We start from the raw sequence: 26,031 nt of genomic DNA, 5'->3' as shown, positions 1-26,031 counted from the left end.
GGGGATTTGTTTTGGTAATGACTTTATCATTGTGTCAGAATGTAACTGTCTATCTCTCCATGTAGGATTATATAGAGGAACACCAGGATCTGTACCAGGACGTGATGATGGAGAATTACCAGCCCCTCGCATCGCTGGGTAAGAAGAGATTTCATTTTATTGTACAAGGAAGATCAGTTATAGGGGCCATCTATACACAATAATCATTTTATAGCTGCATACTGTATATACCATGTCCTCAGTCACTGTGTCTCCTACAGATGGAGCCAGTAACAGAGATACCCCAGAGAGATGTCCCCGTCCTCCGTATTCCCAGGATAATCACATATATACAATGTCCTCAGTCACTGTGTGTCTCCTTCAGATGGGCCCAGTAACAGAGATAACCCAGAGAGATGTCCCCGTCCTCTGTATTCCCAGGATAATCACATATATACATGTCCTCAGTCACTGTGTGTCTCCTACAGATGGGGCCAGTAACAGAGATACCCCAGAGAGATGTCCCCGTCCTCTGTATTCCCAGGATAATCACATATATACAATGTACTCAGTCACTGTGTGTCTCCTACAGATGGGCCCAGTAACAGAGATACCCCAGAGAGATGTCCCCGTCCTCTGTATTCCCAGGATAATCACATATATATCATGTCCTCAGTCACTGCGTGTCTCCTACAGATGGGCCCAGTAACAGAGATACCCCAGAGAGATGTCCCCGTCCTCTGTATTCCCAGGATAATCACATATATACCATGTCCTCAGTCACTGCGTGTCTCCTACAGATGGGCCCAGTAACAGAGATACCCCAGAGAGATGTCCCCGTCCTCTGTATTCCCAGGATAATCACATATATACCATGTCCTCAGTCACTGTGTGTCTCCCAGTGATTGCGAAAACTCAAAAAAATTGTGGGTCCCTGGGACCCCTCACTTACAGAAATCGGGGTCCTACCTGAACTTTTCTGGGTCCCAATTAAATAAACCTCCTCTACCTTTCCCCACCAGCATAGCACATACAGAAACTTCCTCCTCTCCCCCATATGGCATATACTCTGGGTCAAGGGCCATCCAGAACCTATTTTTTTTTGGAGGGGCGCGGGTGGGTGTAAGGGACAGGGCGTGCGCAAAAAAATTAGGGCATTGCTTTCTGGGGAAGGGGTGTGGCCAAATATTAGTACCAATTCACATTATACCACACAATAGTGCCATTTAAATGACATCTGGCTGTGCGGGCAGAGAGGTGGTATAAACGGGGTGAAAGGTGGCAGGTAAACAGGGCAGCAGAAGGAGGGTGGGTGACAGATCATGGTGACTGGCAGGGGTGGAAGATCTTGAAAGTGACAGTGGAGGAGGGTGGCAAATCACAGTGGAAACTAGAAAGGGGTGGCAGAAAGTGGGGTTACTGGCAGAGGATGGCAGGTAATGTGGGCTAGTTAGGGAAGGCAGAGGGAGGCTGGCAGATCATGGTGGTAACTGACCGATTGTTTTTGTGACTAGGTAGACAGTTATACAAACTGTAGAACTGAGAAGCCGTCCTGCTATGCAGAATGTGTATAGTGGCAGTGTCTCAGATGCCACCACTCTGCATATCCCCCTCACATGGAGCTGACCCCCATGTTGCCAAGCCTGTGCTGCTAAGGGCCATTATAGGAGGTGAGATTAGCCACTAATTAACATGATACCCCCAGTCCCCCACATTTGGGTACTCACTACTGGTCCTGCACAACATGTAGCTGATGCCGGGGTATGTGCTATTCATCAGACACAGAACCTGAATAGCTGCGGTAGCCGAATATTCTGGAGCACCGGAGGGACAGGCGGCGCGAAGTATTCACAGCATCCTTTTCTGTATTAGCCTCCGTCCACCCCGGCGCCGGCTGCTATGAGCCTCCGTCCACCCCGGCGCCGGCTGCTATGAGCCTCCGTCCACCCCGGCGCCGGCTGCTATGAGCCTCCGTCCACCCCGGCGCCGGCTGCTATGAGCCTCCGTCCACCCCGGCGCCGGCTGCTATGAGCCTCCGTCTACCCCGGCGCCGGCGCTCTCACCTCTGTGCCGCATCACAACAAACAAACATATCCCTCCACCCCAGATAAAATTAAGACAGACGCGCATGTGATTCCGGGCAGAGCGCGTCCCAAGGGACGCAGCCATAATCAGAAACTGAGTCCCTGCTACTCAAAAGTGGGTAAAATACTCGCTATGGCGAGTATTTGCGAACCCTGTCTCCTACAGATGGGCCAGTAACAGAGATACCCCAGAGAGATGTCCCCGTCCTCTGTATTCCCAGGATAATCACATATATACCATGTCCTCAGTCACTGTGTGTCTTCTACAGATGGGCCAGTAACAGAGATACCCCAGAGAGATGTCCCCGTCCTCTGTATTCCCAGGATAATCACATATATACCATGTCCTCAGTCACTGTGTGTCTCCTACAGATGGGCCCAGTAACAGAGATACCCCAGAGAGATGTCCCCACCCTCTGTATTCCCAGGATAATCACATATATACCATGTCCTCAGTCACTGCGTGTCTCCTACAGATGGGCCCAGTAACAGAGATACCCCAGAGAGATGTCCCCGTCCTCTGTATTCCCAGGATAATCACATATATACAATGTCCTCAGTCACTGCGTGTCTCCTACAGATGGGCCCAGTAACAGAGATACCCCAGAGAGATGTCCCCGCCCTCTGTATTCCCAGGATAATCACATATATACCATGTCCTCAGTCACTGCTTGTCTCCTACAGATGGGCCCAGTAACAGAGATACCCCAGAGAGATGTCCCCGTCCTCTGTATTCCCAGGATAATCACATATATACCATGTCCTCAGTCACTGCGTGTCTCCTACAGATGGGCCCAGTAACAGAGATACCCCAGAGAGATGTCCCCGCCCTCTGTATTCCCAGGATAATCACATATATACAATGTCCTCAGTCACTGTGTGTTTCCTACAGAAGGACCCAGTAACAGAGATACCCCAGAGAGATGTCCCCGTCCTCTGTATTCCCAGCACTGTACAGAGGAGACTCACAGGACCCCACAGGAGGATCAGGTAGGTGGGATTGGTGTGTGTGTCTTATACACTGATATTGTATTGTGTAATCTCCATAATGGCAGACATTACTAATGTGGTATTTTGTGTAGGTTCTCTGTGAAGATGTGACTGATATTAAGGTAGAAGATACAGAGGGAGAAGAAGAGACGGATGTGACTGATATAAAGGAAGAAGAAACAGAGGGAGAAGAAGAGACTGATGTGACTGACATTAAGCAAGAAGAAACAGAGGGAGAAGAAGAGATGGATGTGACTGATATAAAGGAAGAAGAAACAGAGGGAGAAGAAGAGACTGATGTGACTGAGATTAAGCAAGAAGAAACATATATGAGGGGGGATCAGCAGTGTAAGAAGGAGGAAACCCCTACAGATACCAGCACAGGTGAGGATCAGTTATTAATTATTATTTTTTGTTCTGCAAATACAACTTTCTCTTTTTCTGCACCCTGCTCTCTGTCAGACCAAACTAATGAATTAAATGTATCTGCCTAGTGGGGGAGTCAGGAGCCATCAGCCCCTATTATACTCCTGCTCTCCCCCTCACATCATGTCACTGTGTGTAACCAGCCCAGAGATCTGACCAGTCTCCTCCCCGCACTCTCTGGTGTATCTCGTACATCAGGAGCCATCAGCCCCTATTATGCTCCTGCTCTCCCCCTCACATCATGTCACTGTGTGTTACCAGCCCAGAGATCTGACCAGTCTCCTCCCCACACTCTCTGGTGTATCTCATACATCAGGAGCCATCAGCCCCTATTATGCTCCCGCTGGAGTAGTGGTAACCAGTGACTAAGACACGCTGCTAGTGCAGCACACAGCTACTGTGCTTAGCAGGTTACAGTAATCCAGTCTAGAGATGACCAGTGAGTGGATGAGGGTCTTTGTTGCCACCAGGGTGAAAGAGGATTTGATCCTGGAAGCTGCCAATACTGGGACAGGGACTGAATGTGGGGACTGTAATGGTGCGATTTATTGTATGTGTTTTGAACTTTTAAGTACAAAGCGCATTGCATGTAGTTCTAATCGCACGTGTTTCTGTGGGGCTTTTGATGCGATGACGCACCCGCAAGCCCGATGTTGCATAATACAAAAAGTATGTGTAGGCAGTACTTTTTGTACTAGATCCCATCGCATTGCGATTTATCTAAAACACGCCCTGCCCTTGCCACTTCCAAACACAGAGAACCTGAACAAGCACAGAGACCGCTGCCTAATCAGCCCAGTGCCTACAGCCATGGGCTTCACCCCTTACTTGGACAACCTACGTTTCGCATGTTACAGCCTGGGAACCACCGGCTGTTAGAACCCAGTGCTGGTTCCAAAATACAGGGGGACCCCCATTCTTTGCATTCAATGCAGTGGGGGTGTCGAGCGGCTAACAGCGAACTATACGACAAACAGCCATCCATCAGTATTCATCGCTGCCCCCTCACTTGTCGTTTTCACGTCGCCTGTTCCCCGAGGCGAGGTGGAAACGGCGAGTGCGGCTGTCAAAATGGCGGGGCACAATAGGAAATGCAGCTGGCTCCCTGCATTTGCTGCAATCCTCGCCTGAATCCTCGCTGCCGACGGCAAGGATTTCCCCGGAACGTAGAATACGTTGAGCGGCCAGCGAGGGGGCTGAACGCCTAGGAAGGCTTTTCCTTGCTAAAAAAAAAAAAAGCCCTTGCTGTACAAATCAGGCCTCACCGCTGCAACCCCCCCCCCCCGCATTGAATACCGCCCTTTTTGTCCCCATATTGTTGGAGCCAAGACCGGTCCTAGAGGCCATTACTTAAACACAGGGCATCCCCGCAATATTTCCTCCCTGCAATTTGGGAACCGTGACCGGTTCAATAAGCTCCGGGGCTTGTTATGCTGTGTGTGTGTGTGTGTGTGTGTGGGGGGGGGGGGGGGGGGTTTGCGATATTTAAAGTGGATTTTTTTTTCTCCATTTTTAACCATTAACTCACAAGTTACAGTATCAAAAATCGTACCCTATAACATCTCGCACCCATAGTCCCTAATTTTATGGTCGCCGACCATTGAATGATTTGTTCCCCTCACCCAAGGCTGCGAATGTGATGTTTATGTAAAACCTCCTTCTGCAGCCGTGCAGGTGAATTCTCCGGGTGGCTGTACGTGCGGTGACCGCCGTTACATCCATACACAATGCTGTGGACTTCGCAGCGTTGCCTGTGGATCAGAGTAAGGTCTTCTGTGTACTGTAGAACGTGCAATGTTTTTATTGCGTCACTTCATTTTCTAGGTGGTGGTATCACACAGCCGCTTCATGAGGCCCCACCTCAGGGATCTTCTGGCGTCAGTCGGTCTACACAGGGTGTTCAATCAGCCAAAGGTATTTCAATGTTTTTTGTATTGTATTCTACTTGTTCTTGAGCCCTCCCTCACATTCTCCACCTTTGAGGTACACACTATGCGCCTCTTCTACCCCATTCACCTGCCTAGTGCAGTCAAGGGATGTTGTCCCGGGCTCCGTGTACCTGTAGGCCATGGAGGTCTTCAGTAGCCTGTACTGTGCGGGCGTTTGGCTGCGCTGATGCAGGGCTGTGATGGACGTTATGTCTCCCTGTTGGAGACATAACTTTTGGTGGTTGCTGATTGGTCTAAAAACTTGTTTGTTTAGTATTAACTTTATTCATCCTTCTTACATTAACAATATGTATGCGAATAGAAACTTACGCGGACCGTTCCGATATACTGTTTGTTATGGTGTGTGTATGCTTTCAATTTATAGAGACGTACTGTGTATATATAGTGTGCGAGAAATAATACACGCAACCATCTACTAATACATACGCTGATAACAAGGCACATACAACATGTTGGTGTATGACAAATTCATCCCCATAACATATGTAAGGAAAGCATTATAACGTTGTTATGTTTTTAAATGTGATTCAGAAAGCATACACGAACTCCAACAGATACCAGCTGACAACACTCATCATTGGAATGACAGGTGCACACATTTAACCATGTAGCACACAATGGTCAACAACCTGTGCATGTACAGGTGAATGCTCAGGTGCGTTGAGACCTGCGTAATTTCCGCGGTAATTATCGGCAGAAATTATCTGTAATTTAGCTGCTACATTGCGGTGAAAAGTATACGCCCCTTGTTCAAGGCGGGAGTTTAGCATATAAATATCAAGTCAGATGCAGCCCATAATTGCTGCAAACATGTCTAACTCAGATGATTCCGCAGCAGAGGACGCCCTACAGAGAGCTACAGCAGAATCCCTGCTTGAAGCTTTGACCAGGAGGGAACAGGAGCGGAGAAGGAGGGCCCAAGAGAGAAGTAGGCTGCAAGACCAAGCTGGCCCCTCACTAACAGGCCCTGTTCAAACTCCACCAGCTCCACAAGGGCCAAGCAACCAGCCATAACAAGAGGTTGCATCTTTCCAAACAGGTGTGACCCAGCAGGTGCATGGTGAGAGAACTGGGGCCAGCAGAAAACGAGCTGCAACATCTGAGCAGGATACCACCACCAAAAAGAGAAACCCTGCATTTCTAGAGGCAGAATTGAGAATTTTAGTGCCCAGGGCACGAGAATGGATCGAATTGCCTACCAGGAAGCCAGGTGCCAGTGCAAAGAGAAACCTTTGGGAGAAGATCACAGAGGAAGTGAACCAGGTGTCACCAGTGGTCAGAGATTGGCTATCAGTGAAGAAAAGGCAAGTGTGTTTCTCCCCCTGATAATGTCATATGTGTGTACATATGTTACATGTATGTTTTGAGAATAATAGAAAGGTGTGTTTGTAGATAGTGCTACACTTCAATGTGACATGTGAACACAACCATGTCTAATAACCCACATTTATATATGAAACATGCACCATTGGTGTGATGTGAGGTTATGGGCACAGTTCTGCTCATGTGAAGTATGTGATGGGACAACAGAAAGTGTGTTGTTGAAAAAGAGTTGTAGTAACAAGTTCCAGATGATGCTACTGAAACAAGGATGTCCAAACTGTGCACATGTAGCTGGTGAGAAACTACACATCCCAGTATGCCTTCCCATAGTTAAATTACTCCATAATAACAACACTGTCAAGCTATGGTGGAATGTGTAGTTTCACAACAGGTGGAGGTGCATAATTTGGCCATGGATGATGTCATTTCTGCATAGTGATCTATGTATGTGCATTTAGTGGCCTAATGAATGAGATGAGACACTGAAATGCCTCATAATGGAGACATTAATGTGTGTGTGGGAAACATATGCCTAAAAAACATACGATCATCCACACTAGGAAATGTAGCGTAGTCATGATGTTCACTAGCACAGTGGTGCACATATCTCATGGTGATATTTGTATTTTTGAACTTGTAGGTGGTCAGACTTCAAAACTACACTGAAGAGGAAGATGACTGACCGGTACAACCACAGCATGTCCACCGGGAGGGGGCCTATGCCAGATAATTTGGAATATACCCCCCTGGAGCAGGATGCCTTGGATGTCATTGATGTGGCCGAGGTCAGGGGGATATCCAATATGGATAGTGAGCTCCCGGTGGAGGTCTTTGATGCTGCTTTTGATGGTAAGTCACAGTAATGCATTGTATTTGGTAAGATAGTTTTTTGTGTGTATGTGATGGTGACATTGTTTTCAATTATTATCCTAGAAGAAGCAGAAACACAGGATGAACCGGCAGCATCTTCCTCTGCAGAGCCACAGGTGGAGCAAGTGGTCCAGCCTCCACCAACACGACACCCCCAGCCACAGGACACATGGAATGCCAGGTGGATGGTGATGCTGGAGAGGATCGAGCAGCAAGGGGTGGAGGCTGCGGTCCGTCAGCAGCAGGTTGGGGATTTTCTGGCGGATTGGAAGGACACAAACAGGCAGCAGTGTGAGGCCTTCAACCGCACGAATGACATTCTGGCGGCTGGCATGCAAAGCATTGCCCAACAACTCAGCCGCCAGAATGACATTATGGCAGAGCTGCTCACCACCGCCAGGTCCCTAAGGGACAATCCCCCATCTGCTGGGCCACCCCAAGCTGCTCCCCAACCTTCCACCTCTGCTGACCCTCCTGTGTCCACTAGGGCAAGACGGCGCAAGCCATCAGAGCCAAAGGCCCCTGTCCCCAAGGCCCCATCTAAAAAGGGGAAAAAAGGGCCAAAATAATGACACCTGGTTCACTTCCTCTGTGGTTGGACCCCAAATGTTTAAATTGCACTGGACATCCACTTCCTGAGTTGGCCATCGATCCATTTTCGTGCCATGGGCAGTAAAGTCCTTATTTTGACCTCTAGAAATGCACGTTTTATTTTTGGTGGTGTGTATCAAACATAGAAACATAGAATTTGACGGCAGATAAGAATCACTTGGCCCATCTAGTCTGCCCCTTTTATTAAACATGTTACCTCAAACCATATTTGATCCTTATTTTTTTGTAAGGATATCAATATGCTTATCCCAAGCATGTTTAAATTGTACTACTGTATTTGCGTCTACCACCTCTGTTGGGAGGCTATTCCACTTATCTACTACTCTTTCTGTGAAAAAATTCTTCCTCGCATTTCCCCTGAATCTTCCTCCTTCTAGTTTCAGTGCATGTCCTCGTGTTCTGTTGCTCCTCTTCCTGTGAAGAATGTCTCCCACCTGTACCTTGTTAAAGCCCTTGATATATTTGAAAGATTCTATCATGTCCCCCCTTTCCCTTCTCTGCTCTAAAGTATACATATTAAGATCTTTTAGTCTTTCCTGGTACGTTTTGTGATGTAGGCCATGCACCATTTTAGTTGCTCTTCTTTGTACAGTCTCTAATGTATTTATATCCTTCTGGAGATATGGCCTCCAGAACTGAACACAATACTCTAGGTGAGGTCGTACCAATGACCTATACAGTGGCATTATTACTTCTTTCTTTCTACTGCTGATACCTCTCCCTATGCAACCAAGCTTCTGACTTGCCTTCTTCATTGCTTTGTTACATTGCCTACCTGCTTTTAAGTCCCCTGAAATAGTGACACCTAGATCCCTCTCTTCCTCAGTAGTTTCCATTATAGTGCCATTTATACTATATTGAGTCTTTGGATTTCTGAGACCCAAGTGCATGATTTTGCATTTTTTGGCATTAAACTGTAGTTGCCATTCTCTTGACCATTTCTCTAATCTGCCTAGATCCTCAATCATTTGTTTTACCCCTCCTGGTGTGTCTACCCTGTTGCATACCTTTGTGTCATCTGCAAAAAGGCACATTTTACCCTCAATTCCATTTGCAATATCACCAATAAAGATATTAAAAAGCACCGGTCCAAGTACAGATCCCTGGGGTACTCCACTTGTAACCTTTCCCTCCTTTGACTGTACTCCGTTTACTACAACTCTTTGTTTTCTGTCCTGCAACCACGCTCTTATCCATTCAACTATCTTAGAATCCAAACCCCAGGTTTTTAAGTTTATTTAACAGTCTGCGATGTGGGACAGTGTCAAAAGCTTTACTAAAGTCTAGATAAGCTACATCTACAGCCCCACCTTGATCTATTACTTTAGTCACCCAGTCAAAAAAGTCAATAAGATTTGTTTGACATGATCTTCCCCCAGTAAACCCATGCTGTTTTGGATCCTGTAAATTGCTGGTTTTGAGATATTCTACAACTCTTTGTTTTAAGAGTGTTTCCATCAATTTCCCTACTACTGATGTAAGGCTCACTGGTCGATAGTTGCTTACCTCTTCCTTGCTTCCACTTTTGTGCAGTGGGACTACATTCGCTGTTTTCCAGTCCTCTGGGATTACTCCAGTAGCTAGTGACTGGTTGAATAATTCTGTTATTGGTTTTACCAGCTCCCCTTTAAGCTCTTTTTAGTATCCTTGGATGTATCCCATCTGGCCCCATTGATTTATCCACTTTCAGTTTTGAGAGTTCTGTGAGGACTTTCTCCTCTGTAAATGTACTTGTCTCTCCCTCAGTTTTCTGACTATACTTGCAACTTAACTGTGGCCCCTTCCCCTCTCTTTCAGCAGTGAATACTGAGCAGAAATAATTATTAATATTATCTGCTATTACATTGTCCTACTTAAGAAAACTTCCACTCTCTGTCTTCAGTCTAATTATTCCACTTTTTGTTTTTCTCCTTTCACTTATATACCTAAAAAAAGTTTTCCCCCCTTTACCCACTGACTGGGCCATTTTCTCTTCAGCCAGTATTCACCCTGGTTGTTGCAGTTCGTATTCTGGTGTCCACATTTCTTTCACCATTGCATTTACAGGGTAACACATGTTTGGAGATATGCAACCTCTTGTTCTGGCTGATTGTTATTTTTGTCTATATTTTATATTTTATTTTTATTTATGACATTAAAGTGGCAAATAAGCTGTGATGCTGAACAGCAAATACATTTATTTTCACAATTACCACACAATCGTTGTATGTGTAATTTCTTGTGTCAAACAAATAATACATTTATGTGTACTTACTGACCAGGGTATTTTTGTGCATTTCTTGAAGTGTGGTAGAAGTTTCCCATGTGTAACCCTCTCCATGGCCATTCACATGTTCATATCCAACTTTTCCCAGCTAATTAGTTTGTGTCAGCACATGTGCAGAGCAACTTAATAGGTGAGAAAGCAGTTTGTGTGCAGGTGAGGTAGCTCCTACATTAGTAGGTAAAAGCAGGTCCAGAACAATGATTTCCTCATGGAGTGGGTGAGGTAGACAAACAAGGGTCAAAAGGGACATTTGTGTAGGAATGCATATGTGTCCTCCATAAAAAACCAGTCATGTCCTGGTACAGGTATGTTAAAGATGTGTGAATCGGCCAAACATGATAAAATTGCTTGTGAACAAACATGTTTAACCCCTTCCCGACATATGACGTACATGTACGTCATATGACGGTTGCGGGGGAATCAAGCCAGCTCACGGAGTGAGCTGGCTTGAAAGAGAGCAGGTAATGGCTGTATATTACAGCCAGGTACCTGCTCTCACGGCCACGAGCGGCGAGTTCGCCGATCGTGGCCGTTTAACCCTTTAAGCACCGCGGGCAAAGCGCCCGCAGTGCTTAAATAGCTGATCGGAGGGGGGGCGCCCCCCTCCGGAGCCGATCGGGGCCCCCCGCGGCGAGATCGGAGGGTGCCGATTGGTTGCCATGGCAGCCAGGGGTCTAATGTAGACCCCTGTGCTGGCCATGTCAGCATTCCTATTACATCCTGCCTGAGGCAGGATGTAATAGGAAGTGCTGAAAATCACTATGTTCAGCCATAGAGCTCTATGGCTGAACCTAGTACAGGCGATCGCGCCCCCTAGTGGTCAAGTACACTAGGGGGCCTTGTAGTAAAAGTAAAAAAAAAAAAAAAGTAAAAAAAAAGTAAAAAAAAAAAATATTAAAAGTTCAAATCACCCCCCTTTCCCCATTTCACAAATAAAAATAAATAAAAAATATAAACATATTTGGTATCGCCACGTTCCTAAAAGTCCGATCTATTAAAATATAACATTAGTTATCCCGCACGGTTAAAGGCGTAAACGGAAAAAAATTCCCAACGCCAAAACTACGTTTTTTGGTCGCATCGCCTACCCAAAAAAATGTAAATAAAAGAGATCAGAAAGTCGCACATATCCCATAATGGTATTAATTAAAAAGTACACTTCAGCCCGCAAAAAATGAGCCCTCACCCAGGTCCGTAGGTGGAAAAATAAAAAAGTTATTAGCCGCAGAACATGGCGACGCAAATTAGAAAAACTGTAAAATTTTCTATTTTTTTTTTAGTGGTAAAACGTAACGAAAACTATATAAGTTTGGTATCACCGGAATCGTAATGACCCATAGAATAAAGATAACCCATCATTTTAAACGAACTATGAACTCCAAAAAAACCGTAACCAGCGCAAAATTGTGGAATTGCGTTTTTTTTCCTTTTTACCCCACATTGAATTATTTCCTGATTCCCCAGAATATTATACGGTATAGTAAATGGTACCATTAAAAAGTACAACTTGTCCCGCAAAAAAAAAGCCCTCATGTGTCTCTATAGCCGGAAAATTAAAAAAGTTACGCTTATTTGAACGCGAGGAGGAAAAAAAAAAGAAAAGTTAACAAAAAACGCCCCGTCGGGAAAGGGTTAAATATTTAAATATATATGAGTTTACAGTGTCATAAGCAGATGTAGGAATCCTTTGTTAGAGAGATGTGATTGCAATAATGTGATTGGTGGCATCTTACATCCAGAGTGTAGTAAAATCCAATTCATAGCAGATCAGAAAGTGGTACAGTTCTGTATTTTGGGTACTATACAAAGATTGTGTGCAAAATAGTGGCCATGGGCTTAAAACATTGCTGAAACATCCTTTGTAGCTGTTAGATGTGGTTTATGTATTTGTATCATAAATACAAAACATATGTTTGTATTAGAGTGAACATGTTGACACGTCGACTTGTGTAGATTGAGTGTGCTACTGTGTAAAGTATATGAAAACACGTAGTGAATGTGTATAAATGTTTAACAAATACCTACCTTAGCATATATAAGCAGGTCTTAAAAAGATTCTTACCTTAAATTAAACAAACCTTTAAATGTAGAGAAGTATAGAAAGATAAGCTTCCAATGTGTTTGAGTGCTGTGTGTGGCTTGCAGGTAGTGAAATAATGGTTTGGACTTAATAGGCTGCAGCATTGCTTATTACATTCAGGTGTATGTGTTTGAGTATTAATCAGCGTTAATCAGCAGACCCAGGCGTCCGCTGTCATGCGGTTTCTGTAGGGGTGGTCTGAGGTGGTGGCCGCCTGTTTTGTGTCCGAAAATGAACGGTGTTTTCACCGATCGAGCAGTAGTAGCACCGTACATTTTTGGTGCACACCCCCCTGTATGCCCATGTTTACGCCCATTTTCACTCACTATTTCGGCCGCTCCCCTCAACACGCCCCTATGCCGCCCACAATGACCGTACTCTTGCGTACAGGTTTTTTCGCACGTAAAGATCCGTCCGTGAGCATTGTGGAGTGGTCGCGCCTGCGCATTGGAGATGGTACGCATGCGCAGATAAAAAAAAAAACCCCGGAACGTACGCGTACGGCCCAGCCGCACGAACCAGAATAAGGCTCATTATATCACTGTGTGTGTTACCAGCCCAGAGATCTGACCAGTCTCCTCCCCACACTCTCTGGTGTATCTCATACATCAGGATCCATCAGCCCCTATTATACTCCTGCTCTCCCCTCACATCATGTCACTGTGTGTTACCAGCCCAGATATCTGACCAGTCTCCTCCCCGCACTCTCTGGTGTATCTCATACATCAGGAGCCATCAGCCCCTATTATACTCCCGCTGGAGTAGTGGTAACCAGTGACTAGGACATGCTGCTAGTTACAGTATCAAAAATCGTACCCTATGACATCTCGCACCCATAGTCCCTAATTTTATGGTCGCCGACCATTGAATGATTTGTTCCCCGCACCCAAGGCTGCGAATGTGATGTTTATTTAAAACCTCCTTCTGCAGCCGTGCAGGTGAGTTCTCCGGGTGGCTGTACGTGCGGTGACCGCCGTTACATCCATACACAATGCTGTGGACTTCGTAGCGTTGCCTGTGGATCAGAGTAAGGTCTTCTGTGTACTGTAGAACGTGCAATGTTTTTATTGTGTCACTTCATTTTCTAGGTGGTGGTATCACACAGCCGCTTCATGAGGCCCCACCTCAGGGATCTTCTGGCGTCAGTCGGTCTACACAGGGTGTTCAATCAGCCAAAGGTATTTCAATGTTTTTTGTATTGTATTCTACTTGTTCTTGAGCCCTCCCTCACATTCTCCACCTTTGAGGTACACACTATGCGCCTGATAACGCAGAGATTTGTTTGATAAGATTAGATATGATTGATAACCCAAACCTGTATATATTTACTTTATTACCTTTTAAATATAATGGCAACGCTGAAATGATTGCACACCCACACAACCTTGTTATAAAATGTATGGCAATGCTTTACTTAAAGAATAGCTTCATTACAGGTAATTGCAAATGCAGACTAACACAAGAAACATAAAACTGACTAGCTAATACTTAAACAGTAATTCTAAATCAAATCAAAATGGACACCTTTCAAGGACAGTGATCAGCCATGATTAAACCTCCTTCATAATTACCTCCAGCCCCCCGTGCATCCTTGTTCTTCCTCAACTGCCTTCCCCCTCCTTCAATCACTCTGATATTTAAACCTTAATCACATTAATTAATTCATTACTCATAAGCATTGAGTCTTATTGGCAAGCTCTGCTTTCAATCATGATGTCATAATTAACCCAACACCCAACTTCAGTGGCCTTGTGGGTCTACGCATGTGTGGCCTTGTTCCCATATTATTCAGTTTGTGGAGACTAGCTTACTGTCCTTGCTACATTATACTGTCAACATCACATTCTTAAGCTTCTAAAACCAAAAACAATTCTCTATAAGAAATCACTCTTACAGCACTGTTCTGAATGATCAGCCATTTTATAATATTATTATGCAAGTCATGCCTAACAAAATGGCTGCTGCTTCTAACAAACACCTGCTGCTTAGCGCAAAGGGTAGGCCTCATACGGCGTGGCTAGTACCTTGTGCAACAAGCTAACGCCACCTGCAGCAATAAATAACAATATTTGAGAAAACAGAGTATAACAAAAGTATATAATTATTGATGCGTTATTTCAGTTTTAACACGCCTCTTCTACCCCATTCACCTCCTTGTGGCCATCTAAAAACCGGCAGAGACCTATTGCCTCTCTGAATTGGTAAAAGACCTTTGAACCATTGGTTTAAGATCAAAATACCTTGAGGGGAATACCGTATTGCTTAATATTGGAGAGTGTGTGTGTGTGTGCATCATCGGGGTTGGGGAGATGAGCCAGCGTGTGAAGATCATGCGAAGTGCAGCCTCCACCAGGACTGGCTTCACTAGACCTAGGTTAACCGTCCACACTGCACCTCGACCAGGGTCAAAGATTTGTTCAACCCTGGTTATGACCAGTAAAACATGGCAATAACCCGGATTCATTTGGATAAACTAAATGATGCTTTTGAAAGTTAGCCATGGTGGTCTGTTGCTTTCTTTTTTTTCAATAGCTTTATTCAGTTACAAAATATATATATTTTTTTATTATATTTTTCAGAAATGTCTGGTCCTTTGGACAAAAAATTCTGGTCTCGTTTTATTGAAATTTACGAGGAAAACGACTGCCTCTGGAGGACCAGTCATTGGGACTATCGCAATAAGGACGTACGGAATCAGGCATATGAAAAATTGATTAGCTACAGTAGAGGCTACCACAGTGAGGCAAACTTAAAGTGGGTTCAGAAGAAGATCGCAAATATGCGAACAGTGGTTGTGAGGGAGAATAACCTAGTCCGTGAATCTCAACGGTCAGGAGCCCGGGCTGATGAGATTCACAAACCGAAATTGTGGTACTACAACCAGATGAAATTTATTGTTGACCAAGCTCCATGGAGAAGATCAGAGGCTATGGATGAAGTCTCATTAGATAATCCGGAGAGTGTGGATATAGTAAGTATTATCTGTTTTGTATGTCTGTCTGAATCTGTCAAATTAAAGTCTTGTAGTAATTTTTGTTTCTATTGTTTAATAGGATGTTACCCCCAAGCTGGATGCAGAGCCTCCTGTTAATACAGAGCGTTCTCAGGAGGAGACACTACCTGAACCTCCTCCCAGGAAGCAAAGGAGGAAGCAAAGGAGGAAGCAAGCCTCCAAGGGGACCAGCTCTGCACCAAGCAGATCAGAGATTTTTTATAAGCGTGCGGAGGCACTTCGAACACAGCCCCCGGATCGTTTCCAATGCTTCGCTGATCTTATACTCAGTGAGATGAGGAAGATGGACAAGGATCAATACCGCATCTTCAAGCGCATAGTTCATTGCTGTTTGGCACGCGTAGCAGACAACAATTTGACGGATGAGTGTAGAATAACTACTTATCCTATGCCCCCCCAGCCCAACTACCCATACTCCCACCCTATGCTGATTGCGCCGGGTAATCCTCTGCCTCCCCAAACCTCTTATGCACCAGCGCTACCAATTCCATCCACCACTGCCACTCCAACCAGCACTTTGTCTGGTGGTGTGTACTCAGCCCTTCCACCAGATGTGGATTTTTATTATTGATTATTTTTTTTTATTTTTTTTCCATTTTGGATTCGTTTTTTTTATTTAATTGCTTATGAAAAAGCTCTTGATCTTCTCTTTGATTTGTTTGTTTAACAATAAATTTCATTGCTCGTACTACCACAATTTTGGTTTGTAAAGCTCACAGTACGGAACAATTAAACGTTGTGATGTCCGTACTAGATGTTTTCCTTTACAAACCACTGTTCAACATCTTCCTTACCCATAGGAAGTTTGCATCACAGTTTTGCACCTCTGCTGCACTAATAGATTGTTATATGCCTGATTGCAATTTCCCTTGTTGTGATAGTCCTTTCCACAGATGCAGTTGTTGGTCTCATCTTTTTTGAGACGAGACCAGAAAATATAGTGTAAAAGAAACTAACAATTGTGTGGTGTCTTTATTTGTATATACATTGTTACAAGAAAGATTGAGTGTACAAATATTGATAAAGCATAATGGACATTTCTACATGCATAGCCCATGTCAGGGGTCCTCAAACTATTTTGCTCTAAGACCCCATCAGACAATAAAAATAATGACCGGACCCCAGCAACTTCCTGCAGAATGTCATCACAACACATATATGGCAGTATTGTGGGGGCACAGAATCATGGGAGGAGTCTAATATACCATAACCCATCACATCACACGTGTATACATGGCAGCATTGTGGGGGCACAGAATCATGGGAGGAGTCTAATATACCATAACCCATCACATCACGTGTAGTCAGCAGACAGTACATACATGGCAGCATGGTGGGGGCACAGAGTGATGGGAGGAGTCTGATATACCATAACCCATCACATCACACGTGTAGTCCGCAGACTGCACATACATGGCAGCATTGTGGAGGCACAGAGTGATGGGAGGAGTCTAATATACCATATCACATCACATGTGCAGACAGCACATACATGGCAGCATTGTGGAGGCACAGTGATGGGAGGAGTCTGACATACCATAACCCATCACATGTGTAGTCAGCAGACAGCACATACATGGCAGCATTGTGGAGGCACAGAGTGATGGGAGGAGTCTGACATACCATAACCCATCACATGTGTAGTCAGCAGACAGCACATACATGGCAGCATTGTGGAGGCACAGAGTGATGGGAGGAGTCTAATATACCATAACCCATCACATCACACGTGTAGTCAGCAGACAGCACATATATGGCAAGAAGTGTGGAGGCACAGAGTGATGGAAGGAGTCTAATATACCATAACCCATCACATGTGTAGTCAGCAGGCAGCACATACATAGCAGCATTGTGGAGGCACAGAGTGATGGGAGTAGTCTGACATACCATAACCCATCACATCACACGTGTAGTCAGCAGACAGCACATGCATGGCAAGAAGTGTGGAGGCACAGAGTGATGGGAGGAGTCTGATCTACCATAACCCATCACATCACATGTGTAGTCAGCAGACAGCACATACATGGCAAGAAGTGTGGAGGCACAGAGTGATGGGAGGAGTCTGATATACCATAACCCATCGCATCACACGTGTAGTCCGCAGACTGCACATACATGGCAGCATTGTGGAGGCACAGAGTGATGGGAGGAGTCTAATATACCATATCACATCACATGTGTAGTCAGCAGACAGCACATACATGGCAGCATTGTGGAGGCACAGAGTGATGGGAGGAGTCTGACATACCATAACCCATCACATCCCACGTGTAGTCAGCAGACAGCACATACATGGCAAGAAGTGTGGAGGCACAGAGTGATGGAAGGAGTCTAATATACCATAACCCATCACATCACAGGTGTAGTCAGCAGGCAGCATTGTGGAGGCACAGAGTGATGGGAGTAGTCTGACATACCATAACCCATCACATCACATCACATGTGTAGTCAGCAGGCAGCACATACATAGCAGCATTGTGGAGGCACAGAGTGATGGGAGTAGTCTGACATACCATAACCCATCACATCACACCACACGTGTAGTCAGCAGACAGCACATGCATGGCAAGAAGTGTGGAGGCACAGAGTGATGGGAGGAGTCTGATCTACCATAACCCATCACACCACACGTGTAGTCAGCAGACAGCACATACATGGCAGCATTGTGGGGGCACAGAGTGATGGGAGGAGTCTAATATACCATAACCCATCACATGTGTAGTCAGCAGACAGCACATACATGGCAAGAAGTGTGGAGGCACAGAGTGATGGGAGGAGTCTGATCTACCATAACCCATCGCATCACATGTGTAGTCAGCAGACAGCACATACATGGCAGCATTGTGGAGGCACAGAGTGATGGGAGGAGTCTAATATACCATAACCCATCACATGTGTAGTCAGCAGACAGCACATACATGGCAGCAGTGTGGAGGCACACAATATATGAGGAGTCTAACATAACAGACAATTCCTTAATTGGAGCCTTTCAGGGGTTGAATATAAACACAATGTTAATGCTAGTCACACATAGAGAGATGGGATGGGATGATCCCTCCCCGGGTATATTGTCAAGTTTAAAAATTAACTTTTATTCAATCTCAATAAAATAAGTACTAGACAAATGTTTTTAAGGCGTTGACACACAAACATATAAACATATATAAGGTCACACTTGTATATCTGTGCCCTCCGGGCACTGTGTCCTCTTGTATTGCCTCCGTGGAGGTTAACTGGTACAGATTAAGAGAGTGGGGCCTCTTGGTCCTGCCCGCTGACTCGTAAGAGTGGCCAGTTATTGACCCGATGTCCCTGTTTGTGAGGACGGGAGTCAGGGGGTGTGCTGTACTGACCTAAGCGTTCCAGTATCAGATAAACTGTTTACTGGGGCTTAGTTATTCTGTGCGCACTAGGCCCTGATTTATTACAGAAACTGTCACTCAGGTACTGATTCAGGAGACTCTTTGGGCCGTGTCTCATATATGCGTCCAGACTTATACCTATCAATATTAGGATGCTTTACACTGGGGCGTCAGTAAAATGGTAACAAAGTACTCGGAATCACAAATTGTACTCTTAATAACAGGCAGGGTTCATAATTAAATAATTGTACTCCTAATGACGGGCAGGGTTCACACTTTAAGTAAGGTCATGCAAAAAATGTCAGTTTGGAATTGCGTGCTAAAAAGTATCAAATAAGGTTGTGTGCTCTTTTATTTGGTCACACACTAAATTCACAATTCAAGCATGATCAGATAAGAGCATGGTCCTATAAACTGTACAGTTAGTTCAAATACCCTGTCAGGTAATGTGCCAGAAATTGCTGGCCTTGATTTCTTTGTTGCAGGCAGGGTAAATACTTCAAAGATGGTTATGCATTGTCAAAAGTTACAAAGTATATGCCATTCTGTAACAAACAAAGGTTTCCCCTTCAAGCATAATCATATAATTGATACAGTTAGTTTCAATTCCCGGCAGGAAATGTGCCAGTGACTAATAAGTTATCATCACTGAACAAGAGAACACGATTCTGTGTTATGCTTGAAGGGGAAACCTTGTTAGCCATTAAGGGAATAGGGTTAACATTTTAATTCTATGTTTTTCAGACTGTTTATTTTGCATATACAGGTTGTGTAATAAGTATACAATTATTGAAGTGAGTTTTAAGAAGTAATGGAATTTCCAACAAAATCAAGGAGTAGCAATAAAATGAACACACTCAAGGGACTGTATGGAACATGCACATCTCTTACAACACTTCACACAATACAAATATTAGTGTTCATTCTAGCACCCGCCATCTTTGAAAACCCCATGCAGTTCCTGTTCCCTGCCTGGGGTGTCGCTGTCTGCTGTAGTGTTTTTGGCACCGATCTGCTTTGCATATCAGTGCTGATATACAGACCACACTGTGCTAGAAGCACTACAGCAGACAGCGACACCCCAGGCAGGGAAGAGGAACTGCATGGGTTTTCAAAGATGGCGGCGGATAGAATGAACACTAAGGGGGAAATTTACTAAAGGAAATTTGTAAAAAATAGGTGTATTTGTATCCAGAAATACACTTATTTTTGACATTTACTATCCCGAAAATACGGCAATTTGTAGTCGTATTGATGTGCTATCAATACGAATACGAATTGCCATATTTTCGGGATCGTAAATGTCAAAAATAAGTGTATTTCTGGATACAAATACACCTATTTTTTACAAATTTCCTTTAGTAAATTTCCCCCTAAATATCTTCCGAGGAACTGCTCCTTCTCCGGTGAAATAGGACACCTATTGCTCACGTACAACTGTCGCATTTGTGGTTGCACCGTGAGACTTTCCTTTCAAAATTGTCTAATGGGCAATGGTCATTAATTTGCTCAAAAGGGTCTGGAGAAACCAATATCTACTGAATGTAGCGCAAACAGGACATGCAACCAGAATGGTACGGTCAGTGTTTTATCACCACTAACCGTGAATAACAAGAATGAAAAAAACTACAATTCAATTGGCGCTTTCCCTTTAGTCTCTTTTTAGGATAATAAATGTCACAAATGGTGTTAAAGAAAGATATAGTTTGACCTTTAAGCAGGATCTTTCCTTTACATGATTTGCAAATAATTCGGTTTTGAATGGAAATGCCTGCAGAATAGTCGGCTCTTAAGGGGCGCACACACATAGAGATGTATGCTAAGCAATTTTGCTAAGCTATTTAGGGTAGGTGATTTCCCTGTGTCCAGATGTCCCATGGGGAGCACATACACATGCAGAGATTTGTGCTAAGCAATTTTGCTAAGCTATTTAGGGTAGGTGATTTCCCTGTGTCCAGATGTCCCATGGAGAACACATACACATGCAGAGATTTGTGCTAAGCGATTTTGCTTAAGCAAAAAAAAAGGCCGGGTAGTGGTTCAGAATGAGAGATTGTGATTAGAATATCATTCTGTACCCCAATGCGGAGATGTTGAGACCAGAGGACATGAAATAATAATAGTGCAACACCTTTAAACTCAATTTTTTTTATAGAATGCACTTACAAGGATTGACAATAAAAACAGCTTAAAACAAAGCTCCCTGGCAAACAGCAAGCGTGGTGATTCCAATCAATCCCTCTGTGGTAACCAGCTGGTCCAGAGTGGAGGTAGATGTCATCTGCAGGTACTCAACCACACACAGCCGTTTCCCAGGGTCCAATAATGATCACACTTAACGTGCTAACAGCACTAATTAGCACTAGCCCGGAAGTTTGCTCCTGAGCTGGCCAGATCCAATATGGCCACCCGACTTCCTGTCTGTTTGCGTTCCACCACATCCAAAATGGCCGCCAGACTTCCTGTAAGTTGTTTGCGTTCTAGGATGTGTTCCATTAGCCATTTTTCCGGTATATATCATCCTTGTCCTTTTTAATTGCACAGAGTCCCGAACAGAACAAGAAGACCGAGGTTATAAAAACAAAAAAACTACTAGTAGGGATAAGAGAGGTGGTTAGAAGAAAAAAAAATCAAAGAAATTGAAAACCAGTGTTTCCTTCCTCCGACTGAGAATGTAAATTCAAAAATGAAAATATTTAATCTTAGGAAAAAGGTGCTTGACCAGCATGGAATAAGTGTTCTAAAGAAGAGCCTTAAGTATGCCCCCACCTACAGGGGTGCTGGAACGTTTTTAGGTTACGACCTGTCGTGTACGACAAAGTGGTCTTGGGACAGAGGCATCTTTATGTCCTCTTCCTAAATCCTCTGCTATTCTTTCAAACATAGCTGTTCGCTTAGGGGAATCTTTTAGGAAAACAGCAAGATCATTAATAACATTTAGACAATTCTGCAGGAGAGGAATATCCAAAACTGTGTCTTGTAGGGCTAGATTAAGGGAATGCGCACTGCAGTGAATATACAGAGCTAAAGGTTGCACCTCGAGTATTCTAGCTTGGGCACCTTTAATGGAACCTTTCATATTGCTACCTCCATCGTAGCACTGACCTCTCAGCTGTGCTACTGGTATGTTAAATCTTTTCAGACTGTCCAGGATTATATGAGATATGGCCTCACCAGTGGTAATTCGAGTCTCATACAAGCCTAAAAAAAATTCTGTAGGCTCAAGATCATCCACAACACGGAGACAAATAGAAACTTGTTCTTTGTTATTGATATCTGATGTTTCATCAACAATTAAACTATAAATTCCGCAATGTTTAATTTCAGCTGCAATGTCTCGTAATATTTTATGGGCCATGATTTCCAACATCTCATCTTTGACTTCAGAGCTTGTAAAATGTTTTTTCCTTTCAAGAAACACTTTGAGTTCAGGAATATCATTACGCCTTAATTTGTTTAGTTGGCTTAAATTGCCACGGTCAGTACAGTGGCCTCTCAGAGAAAGACCTTGTCTTGCCAAAAATGTTACTGATTCCAGGAGGGCTATTAAAGCTCTTCTATTCTTTTGCTGCTGAACTATTAGTCCCTCAGAAAACAATGAGGTTATTGGTTTAGCACTAAGGGCACTTAGTTTAGCCACACTTGCTGTGCGATTTGAATTTTTCTTCTCCTTTTTTCCAATTGCGAAAGCCTCTGCCATTGACTAAATCCGACTCTAATCTAAAGGAGTCAGGCAGCAGTTTCTTTTCAATTGCTTGAACGCAAAAAAAGCAAACAAATCCTTTGCACCTTTCATCAAAATGAAGCCACTGGAAGTTTTTGTACCAATCAACACAAAAAGAACGTTTTGATTGTTTATCATAAAAAACTTCATGTTTTTCAGGCTGAAAAGGCTTGTCTTCTCGTAACACCATAGAGCTTTGTTCACCGTCTGGTTCTTTTTCTCTAGAGAAACACTCAGCTTCATAGGAAGCACTGCAATTACTTTCACCGTGTTCCTCAGTAACGGTGGCACTGCTGTGCTCCTCAGTAACGGTGGCACTGCTGTGCTCCTCAGTAACGGTGGCACTGCTGTGCTGTGCTCCTCAGTAACGGTGGCACTGCTGTGCTCCTCAGTAACAGTGGCACTGCTGTGCTCCTCAGTAACAGTGGCACTGCTGTGCTCCTCAGTAACGGTGGCACTGCTGTGCTCCTCAGTAACGGTGGCACTGCTGTGCTCCTCAGTAACAGTGGCACTGCTCTGCTTCTCGGTAACGGTGGCACTGCTGTGCTCCTCGGTAGATTTACACTTTAAAAACTTTAACAAAGCACTTGACTGTTTTCTATTTTCTTCCTCTCTGAGCTTCTTGGCTTTCTTATTCTGCGCCCCCGAAAGTTTTTTTCTTTTACAATCACTCATTATAAAGCAAATGAGTCCCTTATTGAGTCCCTATAAACTGAAAAAATGGGAGGTAATGTCAGAGCTGGGAAGAAATTTTTTTTTGTGAAATACATATATATATGTTTTGCAGGACGAGTTGTATTTTGTAGTGGTACCATTTAATGCATTATAAATGTACTAAGAAACCAAAAATTACTCTTCGTTGGGTGGAATTAAAAAAACACAATTTTTTTGAGGGGGGGGGGGGGGTGTGTGTGACGATGTTTACTGTGGTATAAATGACATCTTGTATTTATTCTGCATGTTGGTACAATTTCAGCTAAACCAAATGTATGTTGTTTTTGTTATATTTTACTACTTTAAAAAAGAATCCTCATATCTCATACCAGACAACGGTACTTTAGCGCAGGGGTGGGGAACCTTTTTTCTGCCGTGGGCCATTTGGAAAATTTGAAAACCCGTCGGGGGCCATATAAAAATTATCAACTTAAAAATACATGTGGGCATTATACACAGGGCAGCGGCATATACACGTGGGCATTATACACAGGGCAGCGGCATATACATGTGGGCATTATACACACGGGCAGCGGCATATACACGTGGGCATTATACACAGGGCAGCGGCATATACACATGGGCATTATACACAGGGCAGTAGCATATACACATGGGCATTATACACAGGGCAGCGGCATATACACATGGGCATTATACACAGGGCAGCGGCATATACATGTGGGCATTATACACACGGGCAGCGGCATATACATGTGGGCATTATACACAGGGCAGCGGCATATACACGTGGGCATTATACACAGGGCAGCGGCATATACACGTGGGCATTATACACAGGGCAGCGGCATATACACATGGGCATTATACACAGGGCAGCGGCATATACACATGGGCATTATACACAGGGCAGCGGCATATACCCATGGACATTATACACAGGGCAGCGGCATATACACGTGGGCATTATACTCAGGGCAGCGGCATATACATGTGGGCATTATACACACGGGCAGCGGCATATACATGTGGGCATTATACACAGGGCAGCGGCATATACACATGGGCATTATACACAGGGCAGCGGCATATACACATGGGCATTATACACAGGGCAGCGGCATATACCCGTGGACATTATACACAGGGCAGCGGCATATACACGTGGGCATTATACACAGGGCAGCGGCATATACATGTGGGCATTATACACAGGGCAGCGGCATATACACATGGGCATTATACACAGGGCAGCGGCATATACACGTGGGCATTATACACAGGGCACCGGCATATACACGTGGGCATTATACACAGGGCAGCGGCATATACATGTGGGCATTATACACACGGGCAGCGGCATATACATGTGGGCATTATACACAGGGCAGCGGCATATACACGTGGGCATTATACACAGGGCAGCGGCATATACACATGGGCATTATACACAGGGCAGCGGCATATACCCATGGACATTATACACAGGGCAGCGGCATATACCCATGGACATTATAGACAGGGCAATGGCATATACACATGGGCATTATACACAGGGCAGCGGCATATACATGTGGGCATTATACACACTGACAGCGGCATATATACGTGTGGGCATTATACACAGGGCAGCGGCATATACACATGGGCATTATACACAGGGCAGCGGCATATACCCATGGACATTATACACAGGGCAGCGGCATATACACATGGGCATTATACACAGGGCAGCGGCATATACCCATGGACATTATAGACAGGGCAATGGCATATACACATGGGCATTATACACAGGGCAGCGGCATATACATGTGGGCATTATACACACGGGCAGCGGCATATACACATGGGCATTATACACAGGGCAGCGGCATACTATCCCCCCTCCAATACATTAGCAGATGAATCCCAACAAATGTTTACATCCCCAGTAGTTACACACAGTGCACATTTATTTGATCTAATGGGCACATTGTCAGATCATACAAATTATACACAAATTAAATATAATGTTGTGCTTGGCTCTCTTACCAGACACAGGACAGTCCCCTGGATTCCTACCCCCTAGTCCACTTCAACCACACAGACTGCTGCGGCTCCCACCAACTTTCCTGCGCCACAGCTGCCAGCGCACAGGACCTCTGCCGTCCGGCTCTTCCATGTGACGTCAGACGCACGGGCAATCGTCGTCATGATCATCCACTTGCCCGTGCTTCACTGCCCACTCTGTCTGAGACTGCAGGTGGGGTGGGGGACTCCCGGCAGGTACGCGCACGGGATGCTGCTTCCAGAGCATCCTAAGCACCTGACACCCGCCCGCCATGATTCTTCTTGCTCGGCGCCGGCGGGCGGGAGGCTGCGATTAATCAGTAATATAGGCGGACGGGTGGGAGGCTGAATCAAGCTTAATCAGCCCACCGCCCGCCCGCCTATATTACTGATTAATCAGCCGCCCGCCCGCCGGCGCCGAGCAGGAATCCGATAGCGCCGCCTCAGTAATTTTGGGGGGGGCAAGCTGCCCCCTCGCCCCCCCCCGTTCCGGCGCCACTGCCCACCTACAAGCCAGGACCATTTGAAACTTTTTTAGATGTTCAGAAGTTTATAAGGAAACTTACTGTTAAAAGTTTTTTCTTAATAAGGATGATACCATGGATAGAGAAACTGCCACCCATTCT

General features: G+C 44.7%; 3 protein-coding genes across 4 annotated transcripts in view; 2 read left to right on the top strand and 1 right to left on the bottom strand.

Annotated features, from left to right (window-relative positions):
• The window catches only part of LOC146007466 (uncharacterized), a 76,620-nt gene extending 59,965 nt beyond the window's left edge, over positions 1–16,655 (top strand). For both annotated transcript variants that reach the window (XM_083145839.1, XM_083145838.1), the window contains exons 6-9: positions 5,304–5,393; positions 13,668–13,757; positions 15,159–15,550; positions 15,633–16,655. In XM_083145839.1, coding sequence (XP_083001965.1) covers positions 5,304–5,393; positions 13,668–13,757; positions 15,159–15,550; positions 15,633–16,163 — 1,103 coding nt within the window. In that variant the 3' untranslated portion in view covers positions 16,164–16,655. The remainder of the gene's footprint in view (positions 1–5,303; positions 5,394–13,667; positions 13,758–15,158; positions 15,551–15,632) is intronic.
• LOC146009548 (uncharacterized) overlaps positions 1–26,031 on the bottom strand; it is a 613,273-nt gene that overhangs the window by 273,631 nt on the left and 313,611 nt on the right.
• LOC146007461 (uncharacterized) overlaps positions 1–26,031 on the top strand; it is a 450,549-nt gene that overhangs the window by 258,002 nt on the left and 166,516 nt on the right. The gene's annotated exons all lie outside the window — the stretch shown is intronic.

This window comes from Crinia signifera, chromosome 6 (assembly GCF_055691185.1).
Source record: "Crinia signifera chromosome 6, ASM5569118v1, whole genome shotgun sequence".
NCBI classification, from domain to species: domain Eukaryota; kingdom Metazoa; phylum Chordata; class Amphibia; order Anura; family Myobatrachidae; genus Crinia; species Crinia signifera.
Note: the sequence above shows the minus strand (reverse complement) of the source record. Positions and strands in the feature narration are given on the sequence as shown.